This window comes from Mesocricetus auratus, unplaced genomic scaffold (assembly GCF_017639785.1).
Source record: "Mesocricetus auratus isolate SY011 unplaced genomic scaffold, BCM_Maur_2.0 Super-Scaffold_4256, whole genome shotgun sequence".
Taxonomy (NCBI): domain Eukaryota; kingdom Metazoa; phylum Chordata; class Mammalia; order Rodentia; family Cricetidae; genus Mesocricetus; species Mesocricetus auratus.
Window position 1 is genome coordinate 81,454,166 of NW_024429182.1, and position 19,432 is coordinate 81,473,597.

Sequence of the window (19,432 nt, forward strand, 5' to 3'; positions counted from 1 at the left end):
TGGGGAGGACCCTCGGGATTTGCTGGCCAGTCTTGCTGAATCAGTGAACACCAAGTTCAATGAGAAATTCTGTCTACACACACACACACACACACACACACACACACACACACACACACACACACACAGTGGCATGCAAAAGTGGCTCAGCAGTAAGGGCTTACAAATCTCTTCAGTTCAGTTTCCAGGACCCAGAATGGGTAGCTCAAAAAACCTACAACTCCAACTCCAGGACACCCAGTGCCTTCTTCTGGCCTCCGTGGCCATCCATGCTCACATGCACACATCCCACACCCCACACCCCCATCCCCACACAAAGGCACATGCACATACATATACATACTTTTAAAAGAAATGTGGGGGAAATGAGGTGAAGAGTGACAGAGGGGTGCACCTGACGTTGGTCTCTGGCCTCCCCAGTTACAGGAACATGTACACATGCACACACCATAACACACACAAGCTTCTGACAGGGTGGGACTTGATGGCCTTAATGGCTGGGAAGGGTAAACTATGCAGTGATAGTGGGGACAGCAAATAAAGAGTCACAATGACAAAGCAATGAGAGGGGCAGCTTACAGTTACTATCTTAACCACCACACTCACTGCTAGCCATTGTGATGGCTTAATAAGGGTCACTAGGGCGTCAAAATCCTGCGAAAGCCACTGAAAGCTCAGCATGTAAAATACTGTTGAAACGAGGAACATAATACACACTCATGAGGTGGCTTGTGAGCACTTTCTTTTCACCTCACATATGAACCTGAGGAGCGCACACCTTGCCCAAGGTCAGATATTATTGCGCACGCCTGTGATCTCAGACATGGGGGCCGAGGCTGGAGGGTCACAGTGAGCTTAAGGTCAGCCCGGGTGACACATAAGATACTGTTTGCAAAAGAATAAAAAAAAACAAGGGAGACAGGTGGATGAGAAGGAAAGAAGGAAGGGAGGAGGGGAGAGGGAGATTATGATTAGGGTCACTATTGCAGCTTGTGTTCAGAGAATACGAGTAAGGTAAGAAGCAGAGCACTAGCATAGAGCAGAGGGAGCCGTGTGGTGATGGGGGAACAGGGAGAGGAGAGGCCTGGCATTAGCACCTGGTTCTGCAGTGCCCAGCTTAGCACCTGGCTCACCTGCAGCTGTTCTCCCCGTCAGTGTGTAGAGATGACTCGGCCCTTCGCAGGCCCAGGCGGATGAAGGAATGGTACATGGTGAGCGCCACATCGCTGAGGCTGTGGATGCCATCTGGCTCATCATAGACGTTCTCCCAGTAGGAGCGGAGGCCCGGGGTGCCCGCAGGATAGTTCCCATACAGGTAAGAATCCAGCTGCCCAATGATTTCCTGGTTCACTACGGCTTCGAACTTTCGGGCAAAGAAGGTGGGCCGGGCTGTCTGCTGTGCTCAGGAGAGATACGAGAAAAGCTTATCATCAAGCAATGTTGGGGGGTGGACGTGCTATCATCCTACACCATGCAAGGAGAGGAAAGGCACTGCAGTAAGCCGGCCGCGTTCAAAATCCAGCCCCGGGACTCCATGACCTGCCTTCAACATTCTCCCCTATAAAATGGGTCAGAATGAGAGTGGGGCGATGTTAGTACCCACAGCAAAGCATGGTGGGCATTTAGGAATTGCCACCCAAATTACCCTGAAATAAATTGAATCGTGGGTGGCCAGCGCCAGGTCGGCTCTCAGTGTTTCAGTGAAGGTCATAGACGAGCAATTCTAGTTGGCTGGGAGAATGCCTTAAAATCAGATTCACAAAGTGGAAGATTTGCGGAAACAGTTCTGGCTTCCTTTTAAACAGCAACTGTTTTGGGAAATCTAGGTCTCATTCTGACGTGGTAACGGTAGGTGAACTGGAATGGCAGCCCATTCCTTTACATAGCACTGAGCTCTTCTTCCTGTCATTGTCCCCATAGTTCCTTACTGTCCCCCGGCATCTTAGCTGATTGGTGGGCTTACCAGGGACACTATAGGGACACAACAAAAGCTGGGGGCATGGCACTCTGCATTTGATAGGTTTTCCAAGTAACCGCAAGGAAATCCAGTCACTCACATATGGGACTCCACATTGTCTATGACCCTTCCTTTCTTCCATTCTAAAACTACCCTTTGTCTCTATTAACCTGAACTTCAGAACCACAGGTCTGCTAGATGAACATTTTACAATGACAATAAAAACTTCCCTTTAACTAGCAGCTGTGTCTGATCACCAATAAGACTACATACAAACTATCTCAGAGCACTGATCAGCCAGACTGTGGTCTGAGTAAGACTTTCAGCTAGGCAAACCCACAGCCCTTGCCATTTTCTCTTACTCAGTCAACATCTCCAGTGACTTTCAGAAATGTAAATCCCAAATAAAATTCTCAGCTGATTATAATGTTTCCCATGTAAACTGAGAACTCATGGAAATGGGTCCAGAGGGAGAAAGGGATTTATTCACAGATATATAGCAAAAAAAAAAAAAAAAAACCAGTGGCTGATCCATGATGAAGACTTAGGGGTCAAAGCCTGAGACAGTATATGCTGACTGGGGGTGGGGCCCCTCAGCGAAGTGTTTGCTATACCAAGCATGAGGGCTTGAGTTGGATTTCTGCACCCATGTAAAAATGTTGGCCACAGTGATGTGTGCCTGTAATGCCAGGGTTGGAGAGGTAGAGAAGGGCAGATCATTAGGCCTTCATCAGGAAATTCTGGGTTCGATGAGAGATTCTGCTTCGTGGATAGTATTGTGAAAATACCCTCTTGGAAGTCTTACATATCTACTCCCTCTTGATAAGGCCTCAATGACAAAGTTCAGTTAAACCAGTGATCATTCTGGGGAACCAGAGCTTATTAGGTTTACTTATAGAGCATGGTAAGGGGTTACAGACAGGAGTATGGGTGACTATAAAGCACCTGGAAGGCCTGCACCCAGAAGAGATGATGGCCCCATAGCAACACAGATGGATCCTCTTCATGCTAAACTTCCCCAGCCTATATTCTCAATCGTCTCCCTGAGCACTCTAAGGCCATATGCAATTAGGGCAGAACAGTCAGCTAGATACTCAGATGAGAGTTCAATGACCCTGCTGACCCCTCCTATGCAGGAATGCCCACAGTTCACGGGCCACATCTTGATGGACTTTTGCAAATAGGTACAACTAATCTCATAAAGATGGAGGCTCTTTTGCATAGAGGACTGAGTTCTATAACAGTGTCCAGAGAAACTGGTCTCTGCACACATAGACACACACACACACACACACACACACACACACACACACACAAGCACACTCAGGCAATCATTGTGCACATAAAGAAAAAAACACAAAGCACTTGCCATCTGTAAGTATTATACTAAATTGTAAGGCAGAGCTTCACAAACATCTTCAGCAGAGGACTAAATAGTAGATATGAGAAGCAATGAAACTTCTCAGTGCTGAAGCATGGAAACACCCAAGACAACATGATAAGTGAGCAGTGGTAGCTGTGTTCCAACAGAACTTTGTTATAAGAGTAGATTCTGGGCAGGGAGTTGTACTGTGTTGACCCATGGTCTAAGACTGTAGAAAGAGTTAAAATACAGTCCCATCCCTTGAGGAGTTCACTCAGGCCAACTGTTGCTGCGGATTGAGCCTGGTGTGCCCTTCAGAGGATTAATAGCTGCAATAATGACACTGATGACTCTGGGAATATTGTTCAAAGGGCATTACAAGTCTCGACCTCAGCCTCTGAGAACTCAGCCAGAGTCCTAACTCCCATTTTACAGATGAGGACATGAATCTCAGAGAGGGAGCTAATACTCACGAAATGCTCACTGTCCCAACGCTCACACCATATCCCACAGCTCTAACCCCTAAGCTCTTTTCATCACGTCTCTCTAGGATGGACTGGTGAGTGAGCAGGAAGCCCCGAAGAAAGAAGCATCCTGGCATGGTGCTGAACTTCTCACCACCTTCACTTCCTGAGTCCCAGCACCTCTGTACTGGAGAGGAGTTGGACATCACTAGGGAATCAGCCTACTTGAGTTCATGCCCTCTGCTACTTCCTGGGCATACCACCCAAATGCTCCAGCCTCAATTTTCCTGTCTTTGAAGCGTGGACAGAAGCATGAGTTACCAGCACATGTTATCAGTTGCTGTTAAGTGATTACCACTGCCACTTCATTTGGCTACTAGGTTCCCTATTGACCTACAGGTTGTCATTACATAGGGACAATAACCAGTCTCACTGGCAAGATGGCTTCCATCTCTAACTGTTATTCTGCTATTCTCTGACTGCAGATTGATCTTCTTCTAGAAGGGCACACTTCTTTTTAAGACTCTCTCTCTCTCTCTCTCTCTCTGTGTGTGTGTGTATGTGCGTACATGCCATATGTATGTGAGTTCCCAAAGACACCAAAAAGGGAGCTGGATCCTCTAAACCTGGAGTTACAGGCAGATGTGAGTCACTTAACATGGTGCTGGGAACTGAACATGGGTTCTCTAGAAGAGCAGGAATACTCTTAACCACTGAGCCATCTCTCTAGGCCCAAGGGTATGAGTTTATTTTTAATCACTCTCTTCCTTAGAATTCATTAGAAAAGAACTATCTGCTTCTAACAGACAGCACAGCATCTAGATGTTGAAGGATAGCCTTGTCTTTACTTAATTGTGCTGTGCGCACCCAGTTCAGTCTCTAAGTTTGCTTGATTCAGCAAATGTGGTGGTCATACAGATGCTGCCACTCGAAACAGCCTTAGGTAATGGCACTTCCTGGAATCAGCATACCAAGGCTCTGGGCTGCTGCCTCTAAATGCTGAAGGGCAGGGATCATCCTAGACAAAGGCATGGCCACTCTTCTTCTTTGGGCAGATAAGGCATTGCCCCTGCAGCCTTCTTGCTCTGCACATCCTTTCTGCATAGACAGGAGTGGAGAGTCCCAAATCACCCAAGTTTGTGCTTAAGTTAACAAGAGTCTGGGGGTGCCCTGGAAGTTCTCAGTGCATCATCAAATATAGGCAGCTAAAGATGATAAGTGGGGATGTTGGGGAATAATAAATAACAAAAGGAAAAATGCCTGCTTTTTCTGTGTCCGAATAGGCACAGAACCAGTGGGGACTAAAGGTAAAAGTCCCATATACCCACCTATCCTTAGTCCTACCAAATTCATAAGTTACATGGCCACAAAAAATAATTTTAATCCCTCCGTGCTTCAGTATCACCACCTACAAAGCAGCTGACACCCATCTCAGCAAAGCCAATGCACACAGAAGGTCTTGCACACAGTTGGTAAAGAGTATATCCAACATGGCAGTATCCTACTCACACGGTGATCTTGTACATGGTCATTGTTTGGTCCTGGCTTTTAGCTGTGCAAAGAGGCTGAGGTTCTGCATCCTGGACAAGCCTCTTGGTGATGAGATACTGTATATCTGTGGCTATGCTCCAAGGGATCAGGTTAAGAGACCTGAGGCTCCACAAAGGCAAATCTGATTATACACCGTTACAGCAAGGATGCCTCCTGGTGTCATCAGCTTTTGCTTCTGTGCCTGCCATCCTTCTGAGAAACAGAATGTCATCTCTGTGTGATGGCTACAGAGACCCCACCTGATTTGTTTTAGTATTTTATGGGCTTTTGTTTGGGGTTCCACTAGAAAGAGAAGAGGAAGAAACCCAGGTACCACACTGTCCAGGGGGAGCATACAGAGTGAGAAGAGATTCCATGTAGGGTAGGACCCGGGGCCAAGGCTTGTGAGCATTCCCTTCCCTGCTATCTCCACACTGAAAGGCTATGCAGAGCAGCTGTAAAAGTAATGTTGTTTCCACCTCTTGCCACTCCTTCAAGTTTATGGAACATGATGCTCTCCCAACCTGGATGCTCCTCAGGTTTTTCCTAAGTGTAATATAACAGTATTCTAGACTTTTCTGGAGACTACTAGTTTCCAACAAGGGGTAAGTTTGAACTTAGGGCAGACACACTCTGGGACACTTGTGAGATACCTTTGTACATGACAGTTAAAGACTGCAACTGCATTTGTGGGTAGAGACCACAGAGGATGGTCCCCAACAACACAGTGACAATGACAAAAAGTGCTGGGGTAAACAAACAAACAAACAAAAAACCTGCTCTAAATATAGTCAATCATATACCCAGAAAAAAATGTTTTAACAAATATTCCAGGTGATGTGACTGAGAGGCAATATAGCAAAGATGATGGGAATGACCTTGGGAATTGATGCTTTGGATCACATTATCTTTTATTTCATGTAGTCATCTATGAGTCAGTCCTCTGCCCGTGTGTGTATGTGTGTAGTGTGCTGTTTGTCTATATGTGCATGTGTGCAAGTCAAACACCTGTGCTTGTATGTATAGAGCTTAGAGGAGGATGTTGAGTATCTCCCACTAGGGCTCTGAACCCAGAGCTTACCATTTTCAAATACATCTTATGGATTTTCCTGTCTCCCATTCTTCAGCACTGGGGTTAAAGACATAGCCATTCCAGGCTTCTACTGTGGGTATTGTGTAGCACTCATTCTTCTTCACTGAGCCATTTCTCTCGCCTGGGATGTGTGATGAGGTTTCTGAGCATTTGTACCTCAGTTTTTTTTAATCTTGAAGATGGAAGGATCATAATAGTAGCAACACACACATGTCCGGGCTATTGGGAGGTTAATGAGTCAATCTGGGGAGGCTAGTTCAACCACTCAGCATGGGACAAAGCTTGTTAACTGCTGGTTACAGCCAGGCTTGGCAGTGAGGATAAGACGGCTCCTAGGTCTGTCTTTAAAGGCTTGCAGTGGCTTCCTAGGAAGGTGTGGTGGCACAGGAGGACTCACCTGGAAGCGATGGAAGTCCTGAGGCTTGAAGTCATTGGGAGAGCAGCCACACCAGTCCACAATGTGCTTGTACTGGCACTTGCAGCCCAGCTTGCGGTTCCAATTGGTGATGCGCAGGTTGTTATCTACCATGGTGTCACAGTGGGGGCTGTTCTCCAGGACCGTGTGGAAAAAGGACTGCAGAGGAGGAAGGAGCAAGCATGAGAACTCGGTAGCACACGACCAAGTGTGTCAGATTGGCATGTCCCACCTGAGGACCGTCACGTGCAAAGGGCTCTCCAGGACACCACTACCGAGTCCATCTCAGGGTGCAGATGTCTGTTTAGTCTTCACTGGCTAATTCTACCTACAAGTTTATTGCCTTGAACATTTCTTCCCTAGTGCGTAGAATCTCATATGACGGTATCTGTCTCATCACCTAGGACATCCGCTGTGTGTTTAACAGACAGGAAGAGTTTTTCAGGATGTATCAACAAACGGGGACCAGAAGCAAACATGGCAGACAGCTTCCCAGGAAACTACAGACTGTAAGGGCTCTTGTTTGCGAAGAGCCAGTTGGGAAACCAACAGGTTTCAGAAAGGTCAGACTCATGGGTCCACCCATATACTGTGACTACAGTGCAGGGAAGGGCAGGGTTGCTCGATGTCCATGGTGATAAACCAAGGTCTACCACATTCACTGCAACACAGGAAAAGGTGGGTGGGAGAGATGCTGCTGTTGGTAGTGCTGGACCAGGAGCCAATGCACTAAGATAGTGTGGCTAGAATAAGGGGTTAAGTATGTGATTGCTGTCCATAGTACTTAATCAGGAGTCATGGAGCTCACAGTGGGTATTGAGGGGTTGTTTTCTGTCCATGGTGTTGAAGGAGCCCACAGAGTGTGGCCATAACACAAGTGAAGATGGGCTGAATGCTTTCTGTGGTAATGCACCAGGACCCATAGTTCTTTCCTAATTCTAGGACTCGTGGCCGGTTCTTTCAGGGACTCTGAGGAAGAGGTAATACTGGGAGGGAAAGAGAGGCAGAGAGGAGACACAATGAGATACTGAAAGAGAAGGAAAAGAGAGAGTTCTATTTCAACACTATTTTATAACAAGCTCTGCCAACTGCAGAATACACCTCCTTCTGGACCCTGGTCCCCAGGGGAAGCTGTTGGTGGATATGTCTGCCTGTTGCAAATTTATGACACAGCCTTTAGATTTCTTCTAAGCCCTGGAGCTGTCTAGGAAAGAACAAGTGGGCAGACACAGCACAATGGAGGAAGAGGGTCTGGGAGAGCCCCCGGGGACGTGTTTCAGTGCTGAGGCAGGGGTGGAAAGTGAGTCCATTGAGAGCTGTGGGTACCGATGGTGTGGTTGTCATATTGCTGAGAACAACCAAACTCTCAGAGAATCTCTTCGAAATGGGTGGATGGCAAAATGAAGCTCTACCTGCCACTCAACTCCACTCACTTGTCTTCCTGTGATGCTAATGACATTGGCAGGGGACCTGGATTTAAACTTGAATTGTCTACAAGCCCACAGAGGCACCTCTCTTCCATCAAGCAGTGGGGAAAAGTACCCAATTACCAATTGCCCTGTGTCCTTTATAACGATGCAGAAATTCCCTGCAAGATAATGGATGAGGAGGTTATCAGAATGGAGAGAAAAGGTGATTTTTGCTGAAATAGGATTAAAAGCTGATGACTTAACATGTGCACAGAATAGTAAAACCTGGCTTAAAGAGGCTGAGCTTTTCCTCACACTGAGGTGTGTGGACAGCCAGTCCTCCTGGGAACTGGCCCCTGACCTGATAATACATGGGAACCATCCATGGAGATGCATGGTCTGTTCCAGGCTGTGTGATCAGAGCTTGAGGTCCAACAGGGGGAAACAGAGAATCACCCATGAGCAGTGCCATAGGATCCATGGAGACAGAACAAGCACTGGGGTTTTCTTGAGACTAGGTGTCAGGATAAAAGTGGCTTGCGGTCAGGGAGATGAAACTAGAAGCTCCCATCTCAGAGCTGATAAGTCAGCTTCTAGCATGTGACAGGCAATATATTATATTAGGATATGCCTGGCTGTTTTAGAATGGTCTGGAGCCTTATGCAATGGGGGGATTGCACCTTGATGTTACAAAAGGTCCAGGGCATGTTCAATATGCTCCCTAGGAAGGGCTGAGCCCTGAACATTTGGCCATGATGGCTGACAAAGGAGAGGGCTAGTGAAAGTGATCCCATTTAGTTTTCTCAGGGCAATTTTGGATCGTGCATGCATGCATGCATGCATGCATGCGCTGTGTGTGTGTGTGTGTGTGTGTGTGTGTGTGTGTGCAATGAAGACAGCACTGTCAGGGAGTGACAGGAATGACAGAACTGTATTCAAATGAGAAAAGGGATTACTGGTGCTGAAAATGGTTATTACTTTACTGCATGATTGATGACTGGAGGATGTGTTAAGAGTTGATGTGGCTGTGGCTGTGTCCTGGAACTGTTAGCATGCACTGCACAATTCCAAAGAGTCTCGTCAACAATCAGAGGGCTTGCAGTTGTACCCCCCCTTTTTTTTTGAAAAATCACAGTAACATCTTTTTCTAGAAAAGTAAGAATATTGGATTTTTTCCTATGATAAATAGGGGTAGAGTGCCTTGAATAGGGCTACTTTCTGTACTTTACATGTAGAGACCATGCAGGCTGTGGTAGCATCCCTGACAGTATATGTGCACTACAGATCTTGCTATGAGGTCAGGTCTGCAGGGACCAGTGTGGGTCTCCAGAATTGTCTGGTGGTCTGCAGGGTAGTCCATGGAGCCAGAAATACACTGTCAAAATTCACTGTCTGCTAAGGCTACACCTAGTCCCTCTCCCCATCCTCTGCCCTGGAATCTTTCTTGGAACTCACTTCAGCAGGCAGGAGGGTATAAGAGTAAAACTGCTTCATCTTGGTCACCAGGTCATCTGTAGAGAATGTGACATACTCCACAAACTTCCGGTTAAGCAGGAACCAATCAGAGCCACCGTCCACAGCAATGCCCTCTGGAATCCGCCGGTCCCCCAGGCGCCACATATGTGCATCACACTCCAGGAAAAGACGATCCAGGCCCTGTTTCCGAATGAACCTGTGCAAAACAAGTTGACCTTGAGAACCTGGATAAGAAAGGTCTTCTGAGAGCCCCAAAACACCTTAATGGGAAGTTAAGGCATTTACTTAGCACTTTCTGTGTGCTCATAGGAGCCAGGATTTCATGTGGACCTTATTCTTCCAGAGTGAGGCAGGGCATAGCATCTATGGGGAAGGGATTGCCATTGCCCTATTGGATAGAAGAACCACTGGAGCCCAGAGAGCCTAGTGCAGCTACCTGGAAGCTCACCTAGATGTGAGCAAATTCAGTCTCACCTTTACTTTTCTAGAAATCTCCTTCAACAGCCTTTTAGTGGTTTCTGTGACAGTTTGATGAATGCAGCTCATGGGCCCTCACGTTATGATAGTGCTACACACACACACACACACACACACACACACACACACACACACACACTCACACTGACATAACTCAGTTGGTAGAATGCCTGCAGAGAATGCATGAAATCCTGGGTTCAATCTCCAGTATCTTATGAAACTGCCTGGCATGATGACATCATTTTAGCACTCAAGGGGTAGAGGCAGGAGGAATGTAAATTTAAGGTCGTTTTTTGGCTATGTGCTGAGCTCTGAGGCCAGCTTAGGGTTGATACACACAGAAACACACATGCACACACACATGCATACATGCATGCACACATATCAGATGGGTGCATGTTGGGAACCTTCTGGGCTGTAAGCTCCAAATGGATACCTAGCTCATTAGAGTAAGGATCCTTCCTATGATAGGTGTTCAATAAAGGCTTGTTTGAAGAAACTTAAAGTTCAAGAAGAAAGTCTGCTCATAGCTCTGCTATAAAAACCACAACAAAACTGTGACACACTGGTATTAATGTGTATAGTTCTTTTTCTTTTCAGCACTAGAGTTCAAACCCAGGGCCTTAGCATGCTTGGCAGGCACTCCACCATCCAGCTACAGTTCATGTCCATAGCTGTTTCTCAATTCGCACATTATACACTGGTTTATAAAATATTTTGAAAAAATAACAAATTATGATCTTTTGGATATTTCATTACACAGTAAATGACAAGATGTGGTAGCATCCTGGCACATCTAATAAGTACTTTTGTAGAAGCAGTGGGCATAAATTATGCTTTGAGGCATCTACACAAACTATAATGTGATATGAGAGTTTATAATTCCAGTCTGTGCCTAATTCAGTGACCACTGGGATTGCCATGGTTTGACACTTACATGATCTCAGGTTGCATTTGGTAGAAAAAAATGAAAGGCCCCACTGAGCTCTTCCCATGCAAACACAAAATTGATACCTCTGGCTTTCATAGAACACACACACACACACACACACACACACACACACACACACACACACACACACACACCCATCCATCCATCTCATTTAGAACTATGCAGGGCAGATGGAGTAGACGTGGCATGTCTTTTCTGCTTCTTTCTCTATGCCTGTTTTTGTGTCTCTGTCTCTTTCTGTGTCTCTGTTTCTTGGTCTCTGTATGTCTGTCTGTCTGTCTGTCTCTGCAGCTAGGAAAAATCTAAGCTCCTTAGATGAGATCTAAGAAGTGGGTGTGTTAGGAGTGTGGGCAGAATTATAAGCAAGCTTTCTTCCTGAATTTTTAGTTCACTCACAGAGAGTCTTTATTGAACATCTTCTGTGTGTTATGCATGGTTCTAGGTGTCTTTGGGAAATTGGCAAGCCTAACATGGAGCAGGACTGATGCAGGGGTGAGCCTAGCCTAGCATGGAGCAGGACTGCTGCAGGGGTGAAGCCAGACTAGCATGGAACAGGACTTCTGCAGGTGACAAGGAGAAGATTCATACAGAGGGTTGCTAATCAGAGCTTCAGAGATCCAGATTCCTGGACCAGTGCATGGCACAGAAGGGAGGAACAGCAGAAAGTTTCCTGGATTGGGAACTCTCTGGACTGTAGGCTCACCATGCACACCTAGTTCATCAGAATAATGATCATTCTTTTTTCTGCTTGACTTCCATGAGCTGTTCACTATAGACACACTATCACTTCCACAGAAACAAAACTGGAGTGTGGCAGTATTTGAAATATCAAATCCTGTCTTGACTCTGGCTACTAATAATCACGTGATAAGGTCCAGTGGTTGCACAGGACCATGTTAAAATTTTTAATTTCAGATAACTTATGTGAAAATTCATATGGAAACCATATAGCAGAGAGAGAAAGTGAAAAACAATCTGTGGATGAGGGGCCTAGACAATTCCTTCTGTTGTGGAGCAGTGGTTAAATCCCACATTCCATTATGTGCTAATAGAATCTTCTTGTAATTTTAATGTGCTGTCCCAGGTTATAATACTCAAATGCAATATTCATGTATGAATCATCTCCAAAATGAAATGGTCATTACTTTGGTGGGACTGAGTTCCATGTTTACTGCCTTTCCAAACAGAAAAGCTGCAAATATGTGGTTGGTTAAGTATGAGTAAATAAAGACAGCATATTCCTCAAGCCTAAGAAAAGTTCCTCATGCCACAGAGTCTCTGAGGACTTTGTTTTGTCTTAGAAGAAGATGGTAGAAGCCCAGAGTCTGGGTATCAAGCAGGGGAGCAGAGTCAACTCTTTGAATCAATATTTAATTTTAAAATTTCATTTACTCTGTCCTGTGCATTCACCATAACTTAAAACATAAAAGGTGAATTTGGAAGACATGGTAAGTCTAAACACACCTTCTTTTTATTGGTGTTGGCTTCTGACTCTTTCCCATGAGGGCTGAGCACTAGTTTGCATTTATGGAATTAATAATACACAGAAAGGGATCAAGGATGTTCTCTCCATCCTCTTGGTTTTTCATTGCCATGGTTACCTTGGGTCATCTGGGCAACAGGTGGCGCCAAAGCAACACAGGCACTATGAAGAGTCAGGTACTGATCCTGCTGATCCTGGTTCAGCATGACTCCATGAACGCACAGCAGGAAGTCCCAACAGCTTCCCAAATCAGATGCCCCTGCAAGAACCTTGCAAAGCATTAAGCAAGCACTATTTACCCATACCCAAGCAATGAATGGAGGCAACCATCAATCAATTCTTCCATATGGTGACACCCCTCTTCCATCCCTAGCATCCTGAATCCTTTCCATGCTTTATTGTTATCTACTGCACCTTCTTTCTCATGTGCAAGGTACTTATTTAGTTTGTCATCTGTTTCTGCTCAAGAGGCATATGTCTTGAGATGTCAGGGATGTTTGTCTGCAGGTTCTCTGCTGTATCCCTACAAGAATGTATTCTATGCACCAAGTTCTCAGCAAATGTATTTACTCAAGGGATGAATGAATAATGGAACAGGCAGGAGCCACAACCATTAGACAATCAGGAAGTCACAGAAATGACACAATCTGGTACCCATCCAATTCCTCTAACACATGCGATATCTAGCAGAGGTATTAGAGGAATGGGCTCTCTGAAAGGTTCAGCAATTATAGCCAGACTTGGTAATCTCAGCACTTGGGAAAGTGAGGCAAGAGGCTTGCCTTGACTTTGAGGGTAGCTTGGGCTGTATAGTGAGTACCAGGCTAGTTGAAGCTACACAACAAAAACTTGCCTCAAAAAACAGCTAAACAAACAAACAAAAATGGACAGGTTAAGTAACTTCTCCAAAATCACAGAGCTAGAGGTCTTAAACTTGATTCCAAGGCAAGCTCTTAAGGTTTCTGCCATTCTTTGTTGCTTCAGTTCACCAGGGTCCCTCCCACAGGGGTAGAAATGAAGGATCTGAGCACTTCCACTACTTCAAAGACACAGTGCCCAAGAATAAGAGTCCTATTTTGCTTTGAAAGGTCTTCTGGGGGACCCATGTGGACTTGCATCTTCAGAGGCCCCTCCTAAATTTCGCATTCAGTTTTACTTCCTAAGCTTTGAGAAATGTGTGGCTTGCCTTCCAACATTTATTTTTACTTACAATATAAAACCAAATCTTAGCTAAATAGGCTCCACTGGTATTCAAGGGACCAAATTCTAACAGCTGAGAAGGAATCTAAATCACATGGAAGGTCTTGATTAGGTTAGAGGAATCCAACTGTCCCCAGAGGATGAGAAGTCAGTGAAGAAGGGTTCCGTTTTGTCATTAGGAGTCAAAGTGCTTTCTCCATTCTGCACATTTTCTGGCTGCCATCTTGGCACAACCACTAAGTATGGGGCTATCCCAGGACTTTCTTGTGAGTTCTAAAAGGATGGAGGCTGCCCCCAGGGTCCTCAGTGCGTTGAAAGAAGTCTTAGTAATTCACCAAGGTAACTAATGCTATAGCTGAGCAAAACAAACAAAGAGAAAAGCAACTGAGGCCCAGAGAAGATGAACAATGTCCCAGAGTCACATTCCTGGACAAACCAATCTGCTCTGTGTTCCCAATGGCCAGCACCCTGTCATGGAACCCCTTTAGAAAAACATAAACCAGGCATTTTATTAAGGCATAAAGCCAAGGGTTCAACCATGGTTTAGTTTGATCTCCAGAGCCCAAGTGAACAGCCAAGTGTGGTGCGGCAGATGCAGGTGGATCCCTGGACTCTACGGTCAGCCAGACCAGCCTAACTGGTGAACTCTAGACCAGTGATGTGCTGTAGCAGAAAATAAGGTAGATGACCCTGAAACATCAAAGGTTGACCTCTGGCCTCCACATGAAAACACACACACACACACACACACACACACACGTATCTTCACACATACAAATAAACAAATGAAAAGGAAGCCACAGAACAAAGCATGATAACTCACAAACTCTGCAATCACTCAGGCATCTGGCATGCTCACACGTTACAGCCATATGAAGCAGGGGAGCCATGAAGCCAGGCAGCTTGGTCTAAGTTCTATGTCTGGAACTAACCCCACACTTCCTTCATCATGTGCTGCTTCAATATCTCAGTTGGAAAAGAGTGACTGAAACAATGCCTACCTCTAAGTGTTAGTCTGAAGGCTTAAATAAGATAGGGGAGGGGAGGGCTTAATACAGTGCTGGACATACAGTCAGCACTCCATGAGACAGTCAGGGCATAGAGGCTATCCTTCATCGACATGGGTGTTTTCAATGTTTATCTCTTTTATTATCTTCTGGGATTTAGCAGGAAGGCATGCAGTGTATGCCAAGAGCTGACAAGAAATCCCCATGCTGGAAAGGAGTGATACGTCAGCACCAAGGACAGCGCCCAGAGTCCCTACTTGGAACCCCAGTCTGTGAAGTGATTTCATACTAATGGTTGTGATGGTGGAGGTGACAGGTGTCATACCTATTCTTCTAATTGTGGTCAAGGACTACCAATACAAACCTTTCCTGCTGTCTCAAGTCAGGAGTTGGCTAGGAGTTAGCACTAGGTTCTGATTTGGGTAGACTCCAGCATCTTGCTGGTCTTAGACACAGGGAGAGGTAACTAAAGGGCGTGGGACAGCCATGATTTTATCAGCCCTAGAGACTGTATTGGATAACTCTCATTTCCCGATCTCTGTACCAAGACTAGGATTGAGAACACCATCTCTGTCTTTTTCTCCCATCTAGAGGCAGAGAACAAAGTAGGTAGTGATAGCTACAATTTGCTGAGTACACACTGCATTCTGGGCCTGATCCATGCAAACCACAAACACACAGTTTTACTTTCTGTATTTGTTGTGCAGGAAAAATCAAGGGCAATGGCAAAAAGCTGGTAAGGAATTTCAACTGGTGAAGATGGTCAGAGATAGCTGTCACTTATTACACTGTGCAGGGAAACCAAATTGTCTTTCTGCTCAAAGAGAGAAAAGATGCCCAAAAGGAAATGCAGAACCAATGGCTTGAATTCTGAGACCTACAGATTCAAGAACTCTTATGTTAGTCCAGGCTTTAAGGCCAGGAATCTGCTGGTCTCTTCTATAAGCAAAGGTCCATTGAAGACCTTGTGAGTTTTATAGCCCATGCACTGTTTGTTTGTTTGCATATGGATGCAAATGTGTGTGTGTGTGCATGTGTGCTCAATTGTGCACATGTGTTTGTATATGTGTGTGTATGCATACAGCTCCTACTTGACATCTGGGATCTTCTTTGACCTTAGTTTTGAACAGGGTTCTCACTGAAACAGAAGCTCACTGACTCAAAGACTGTCTGACCAATGAGCAGAAGGATCACCTTGTTCCCACCCACATGCTCCCCCTCCCTAGCACTGTGATGACCTGTGGAGGCTACTTCGCCCACGCCAGCTTTTTTACACAGATGCAGGGGATCCAAATTGAGGTCCTCATGCTTCTGTGGCAAATGCTTACTAACAGAGACCCCTTTCCAGTCCCTACATGCATTTTTAAAAACAGTGTCTGCTGCTTTCTGTTTTCATTAACAAAATGATGCCTGCCATTCACAGACTTTTGGACATAGAAAGAAATACAAAAAAGAAAATAAAATCCTATTCTACTCCTGATTAATTGTGAGAATGTATTTTTTTCTTTTTAGTCTAACTATTCATGTTATCTTGAAAAAACAGAAAGGTGCATAGCAGAATAATGGGAGGGCATGTATGCAAAGTCCTGTGCAGGGGGTGGGGGGGCAAGGGCGAGCATGACACAAAGTTCTGAGGTGACACGGCTCTTGAAACTCATAGACCCCATGAGTATGATAAAGGACCAAATCAGGTGTATGAGAAAAAAAGTTGAAGTGTGATCTGCTTTCTGCAACTGGAGATGCAATATTAATTATGTGCTCTCATTAGAGTGCTGTGTGTTAAACAGGGGAGACAGGGGAGAGAGCCCATCTCTGCAGAAGCAAGATGGTACCAAAGGACCTCCAGACAGCAGATTTACCAGGAGGAGGCTCCTGGCTAGGATCCCTGTGGACTTGCCAACTTTAGGTTAATCAGTTGCCTGTTACACATCTAATGGGATTTGAGCTGGAGAATTAATTCAGTGTCAGAGAAGAGAAATACCTGATGCTGCTCAGAGTCATTCTGGTACCTAATGTGGGAATGCTGCCTGCAGCAGGTGGAGTCCAGACAGGAGGACAGGGAGCTGCTCGTGCTGCTTCCAATATGGAGCTGGATCCTTTCCCAGTCTCAACCCAAACACTGAGAAGACTCTAGAAAGTTTCCTGAGAGGTGGAGTCACAGGTCTGTCACTTCTAAGATGCTTCCCCATCATCATCATCATCATCATCATCATCATGATCATCATCATCATCATGTGTTCCCTATTCAAAGCAACTGTCCCAAGAGGCTTTATTAATCTGCTTCTTTATTTTGTTCTGTAGTACTGTAAACAGAACTCAGGGTCTTGCACATGCTCCCAAGCTCCCAAGCACTTCTCTAGCCCTCTTTTATTCACTTATGTATTTAAATATTTTTGTATGTGCTCATTTACTTCATCTGTGTATGTCAGTCTGTCTGTCTGGATGTGTTCACATACCATGGTACACTTGTAGAGGTGGGAGAACAATCGATGGGAGTTGGTTCTTTCCTTCTATCATGTAGTTACTGGGGATTGAATTCAGGTCATCAAGCTTGGCAACAAGTATCTTTACCAAATGAACCATCAGCCATTAAAAAAAACCAAAATAGTATTATCTCCTCATCTTGGTCTCTCTGTTATCCTGTCTCTCCCCCTCCTTTTCCCTCTCCTCCGTGTGTGTGTGTGTGTGTGTGTGTGTGTGTGTGTGTATGTCTGGTGTATATGCACACATGTGCCATGATGTGGACAATAGAGTATACAATTCCGTGGAGCTGGTTCTATCCTCCCTACTTTACTTGGGTTTTGCGGATTAAACTCAGGCCACCAGGCTTTTATGGCCAACCACTGTAACTCACAGAGCCATCTCACTGGTCTCAGAATGGCTCCTTTAAAAAACTTTTATTTTGAGACAGATTTCTCCCAGACTGGCCTTGAACTTGCCATCTTCCTTCCTTAGTCTTCCACATAGCTGGTATTACAGGCCTGCACCATCATGGCTGGCAAATGCAGTAAAATCTAGTAAATTCTATGGGTTGGCATTATTCTCATCATTCCAGTTTTACAGACAAGGAGCTGACAAACAGATAATTGATATGATTTACAGGGGGTCTCACGTAGTGAGTGCTGAGAGGGGGCAGGTGACTCTGGCCTTCTAGCTTCAGATCTTGGATGGCTGACTTTCTCTGCTGGAGCTCTTTCAGCAGCAAGCCTTAAGACCTTGGTGGGTGGGGTAAGACAAATCGATGGTCCATTCCTCAGCTGCATACTTCTCTCAAATGGGAGAGTATTCACCAAGAGAGAGTGGACCGAGGAAACATATTCAAAGGGTCCAGCTTGATGCCTTCCCATGGTTTGTGAGTAATTTCATCATGTTGTATTTGCCTGCTATACACAGAGACAAGGCTAGTCAGAGCTACATGCTGGAGACACACAGCTGGGATGTAGCAGAGATGACATGTTGATACCAGCATTACTGCCTTACCATTTACATTTTTTCACATTCCAAACACGGGGCTCTTGGTGACTGAGAAATTACACAGAGCAGAAAATATCCCATGAGAAACTACTGTATCAGAGGGAGCTGGTTTTTCCTATTTCTTTGTCCCCATACACCAAGACTCAGGTAAACTGCATCTGAGCAAAAGCAAGGAGCTCCCAGAGACATTTCCATTATTCAGGGTTCAGAATAAATTTCAGGGATCAGGCCCTGCTGGTGGTCCCTAGGAAATGATGTGGCACCACACATCAGTCACCCCATTGGTCACTTACAATTTTTGGATAAAAACCAGATGAAATGGTGAACATTGCACTCCTGTTCATTTAATTATAAGAACAGTAGGGACCAATTTGGCAGTTATTAAAATACAAGTTTGTTTTTATGCCATCTCCTCATAGTGGGAGTTAAAAGTCTAACCTAGCTGCTAAAGTCTGGAGACAGGCACAGAGGGTCAGGGTGGCTGTTAGGCTCTGTGTAGAAATAAAAACTGAGGCACCTTGAAACCTATGCTGCATCCCACCGCTTGTTTTTGTTCCTTACATCCTTGTGCCTCTCAAACTCTTACAAGAGTCAGTCTAGAGACAAGCCATACCAGACTGGAATGGGACTTTGGCAACTAGCTCATTTGACTATATTGTTCTGCAAAGGGGAGAATGCTGAGGCTCAGTTAAGCTGAGTAGTTGCCTCAGCATCACCCCAGCACATTATCAAGCCACAAATATTTTGGTTACATAGGTTAGAAAGCCCAGGAGATAGAATCTACTATTATTCTGTTAAATGGACATAATATTATCTTGATTCCCAATGACTTGTTATATCCATAAATAAACACATGTCTCAACCCTCATCTAAGAAGCTTCTAGCTGAAGCAGATGGTGACTAATAGAGACCCACAACAAGAAATGATTAAAAAAACTACAAAGTACTAAATGAGACCTCTACATAACACCCCCTCCTCCCAAGGCTTAGGGACAACTGCTGAAGAGGGGACAGGGAGACTATACGTGTTAGAGACAGTGCATGGCTATAAGGAAACAGTGTCTTCTGGACACAGGGGTAGCACACATGAACCCACAGCAGTTGCGGCAGCATGCAGAGGACCCATGCAAGT

General features: G+C 45.2%; 1 protein-coding gene and 1 long non-coding RNA gene across 2 annotated transcripts in view; one reads left to right on the top strand and one right to left on the bottom strand.

Moving 5' to 3' along the window:
- Xylt1 (xylosyltransferase 1) overlaps positions 1-19,432 on the bottom strand; it is a 281,083-nt gene that overhangs the window by 17,720 nt on the left and 243,931 nt on the right. Inside the window, exons 7-9 of the mRNA XM_005075629.4 lie at positions 9,687-9,903; positions 6,805-6,981; positions 1,134-1,396 (exon numbers count right to left, since the gene is read on the bottom strand). Coding sequence (XP_005075686.1) covers positions 1,134-1,396; positions 6,805-6,981; positions 9,687-9,903 — 657 coding nt within the window. The remainder of the gene's footprint in view (positions 1-1,133; positions 1,397-6,804; positions 6,982-9,686; positions 9,904-19,432) is intronic.
- On the top strand, positions 650-4,282 carry LOC121143618. The gene is made up of 3 exons (XR_005880883.1): positions 650-788; positions 1,156-1,315; positions 3,871-4,282. It is a non-coding gene; the product is annotated as an uncharacterized LOC121143618 (long non-coding RNA).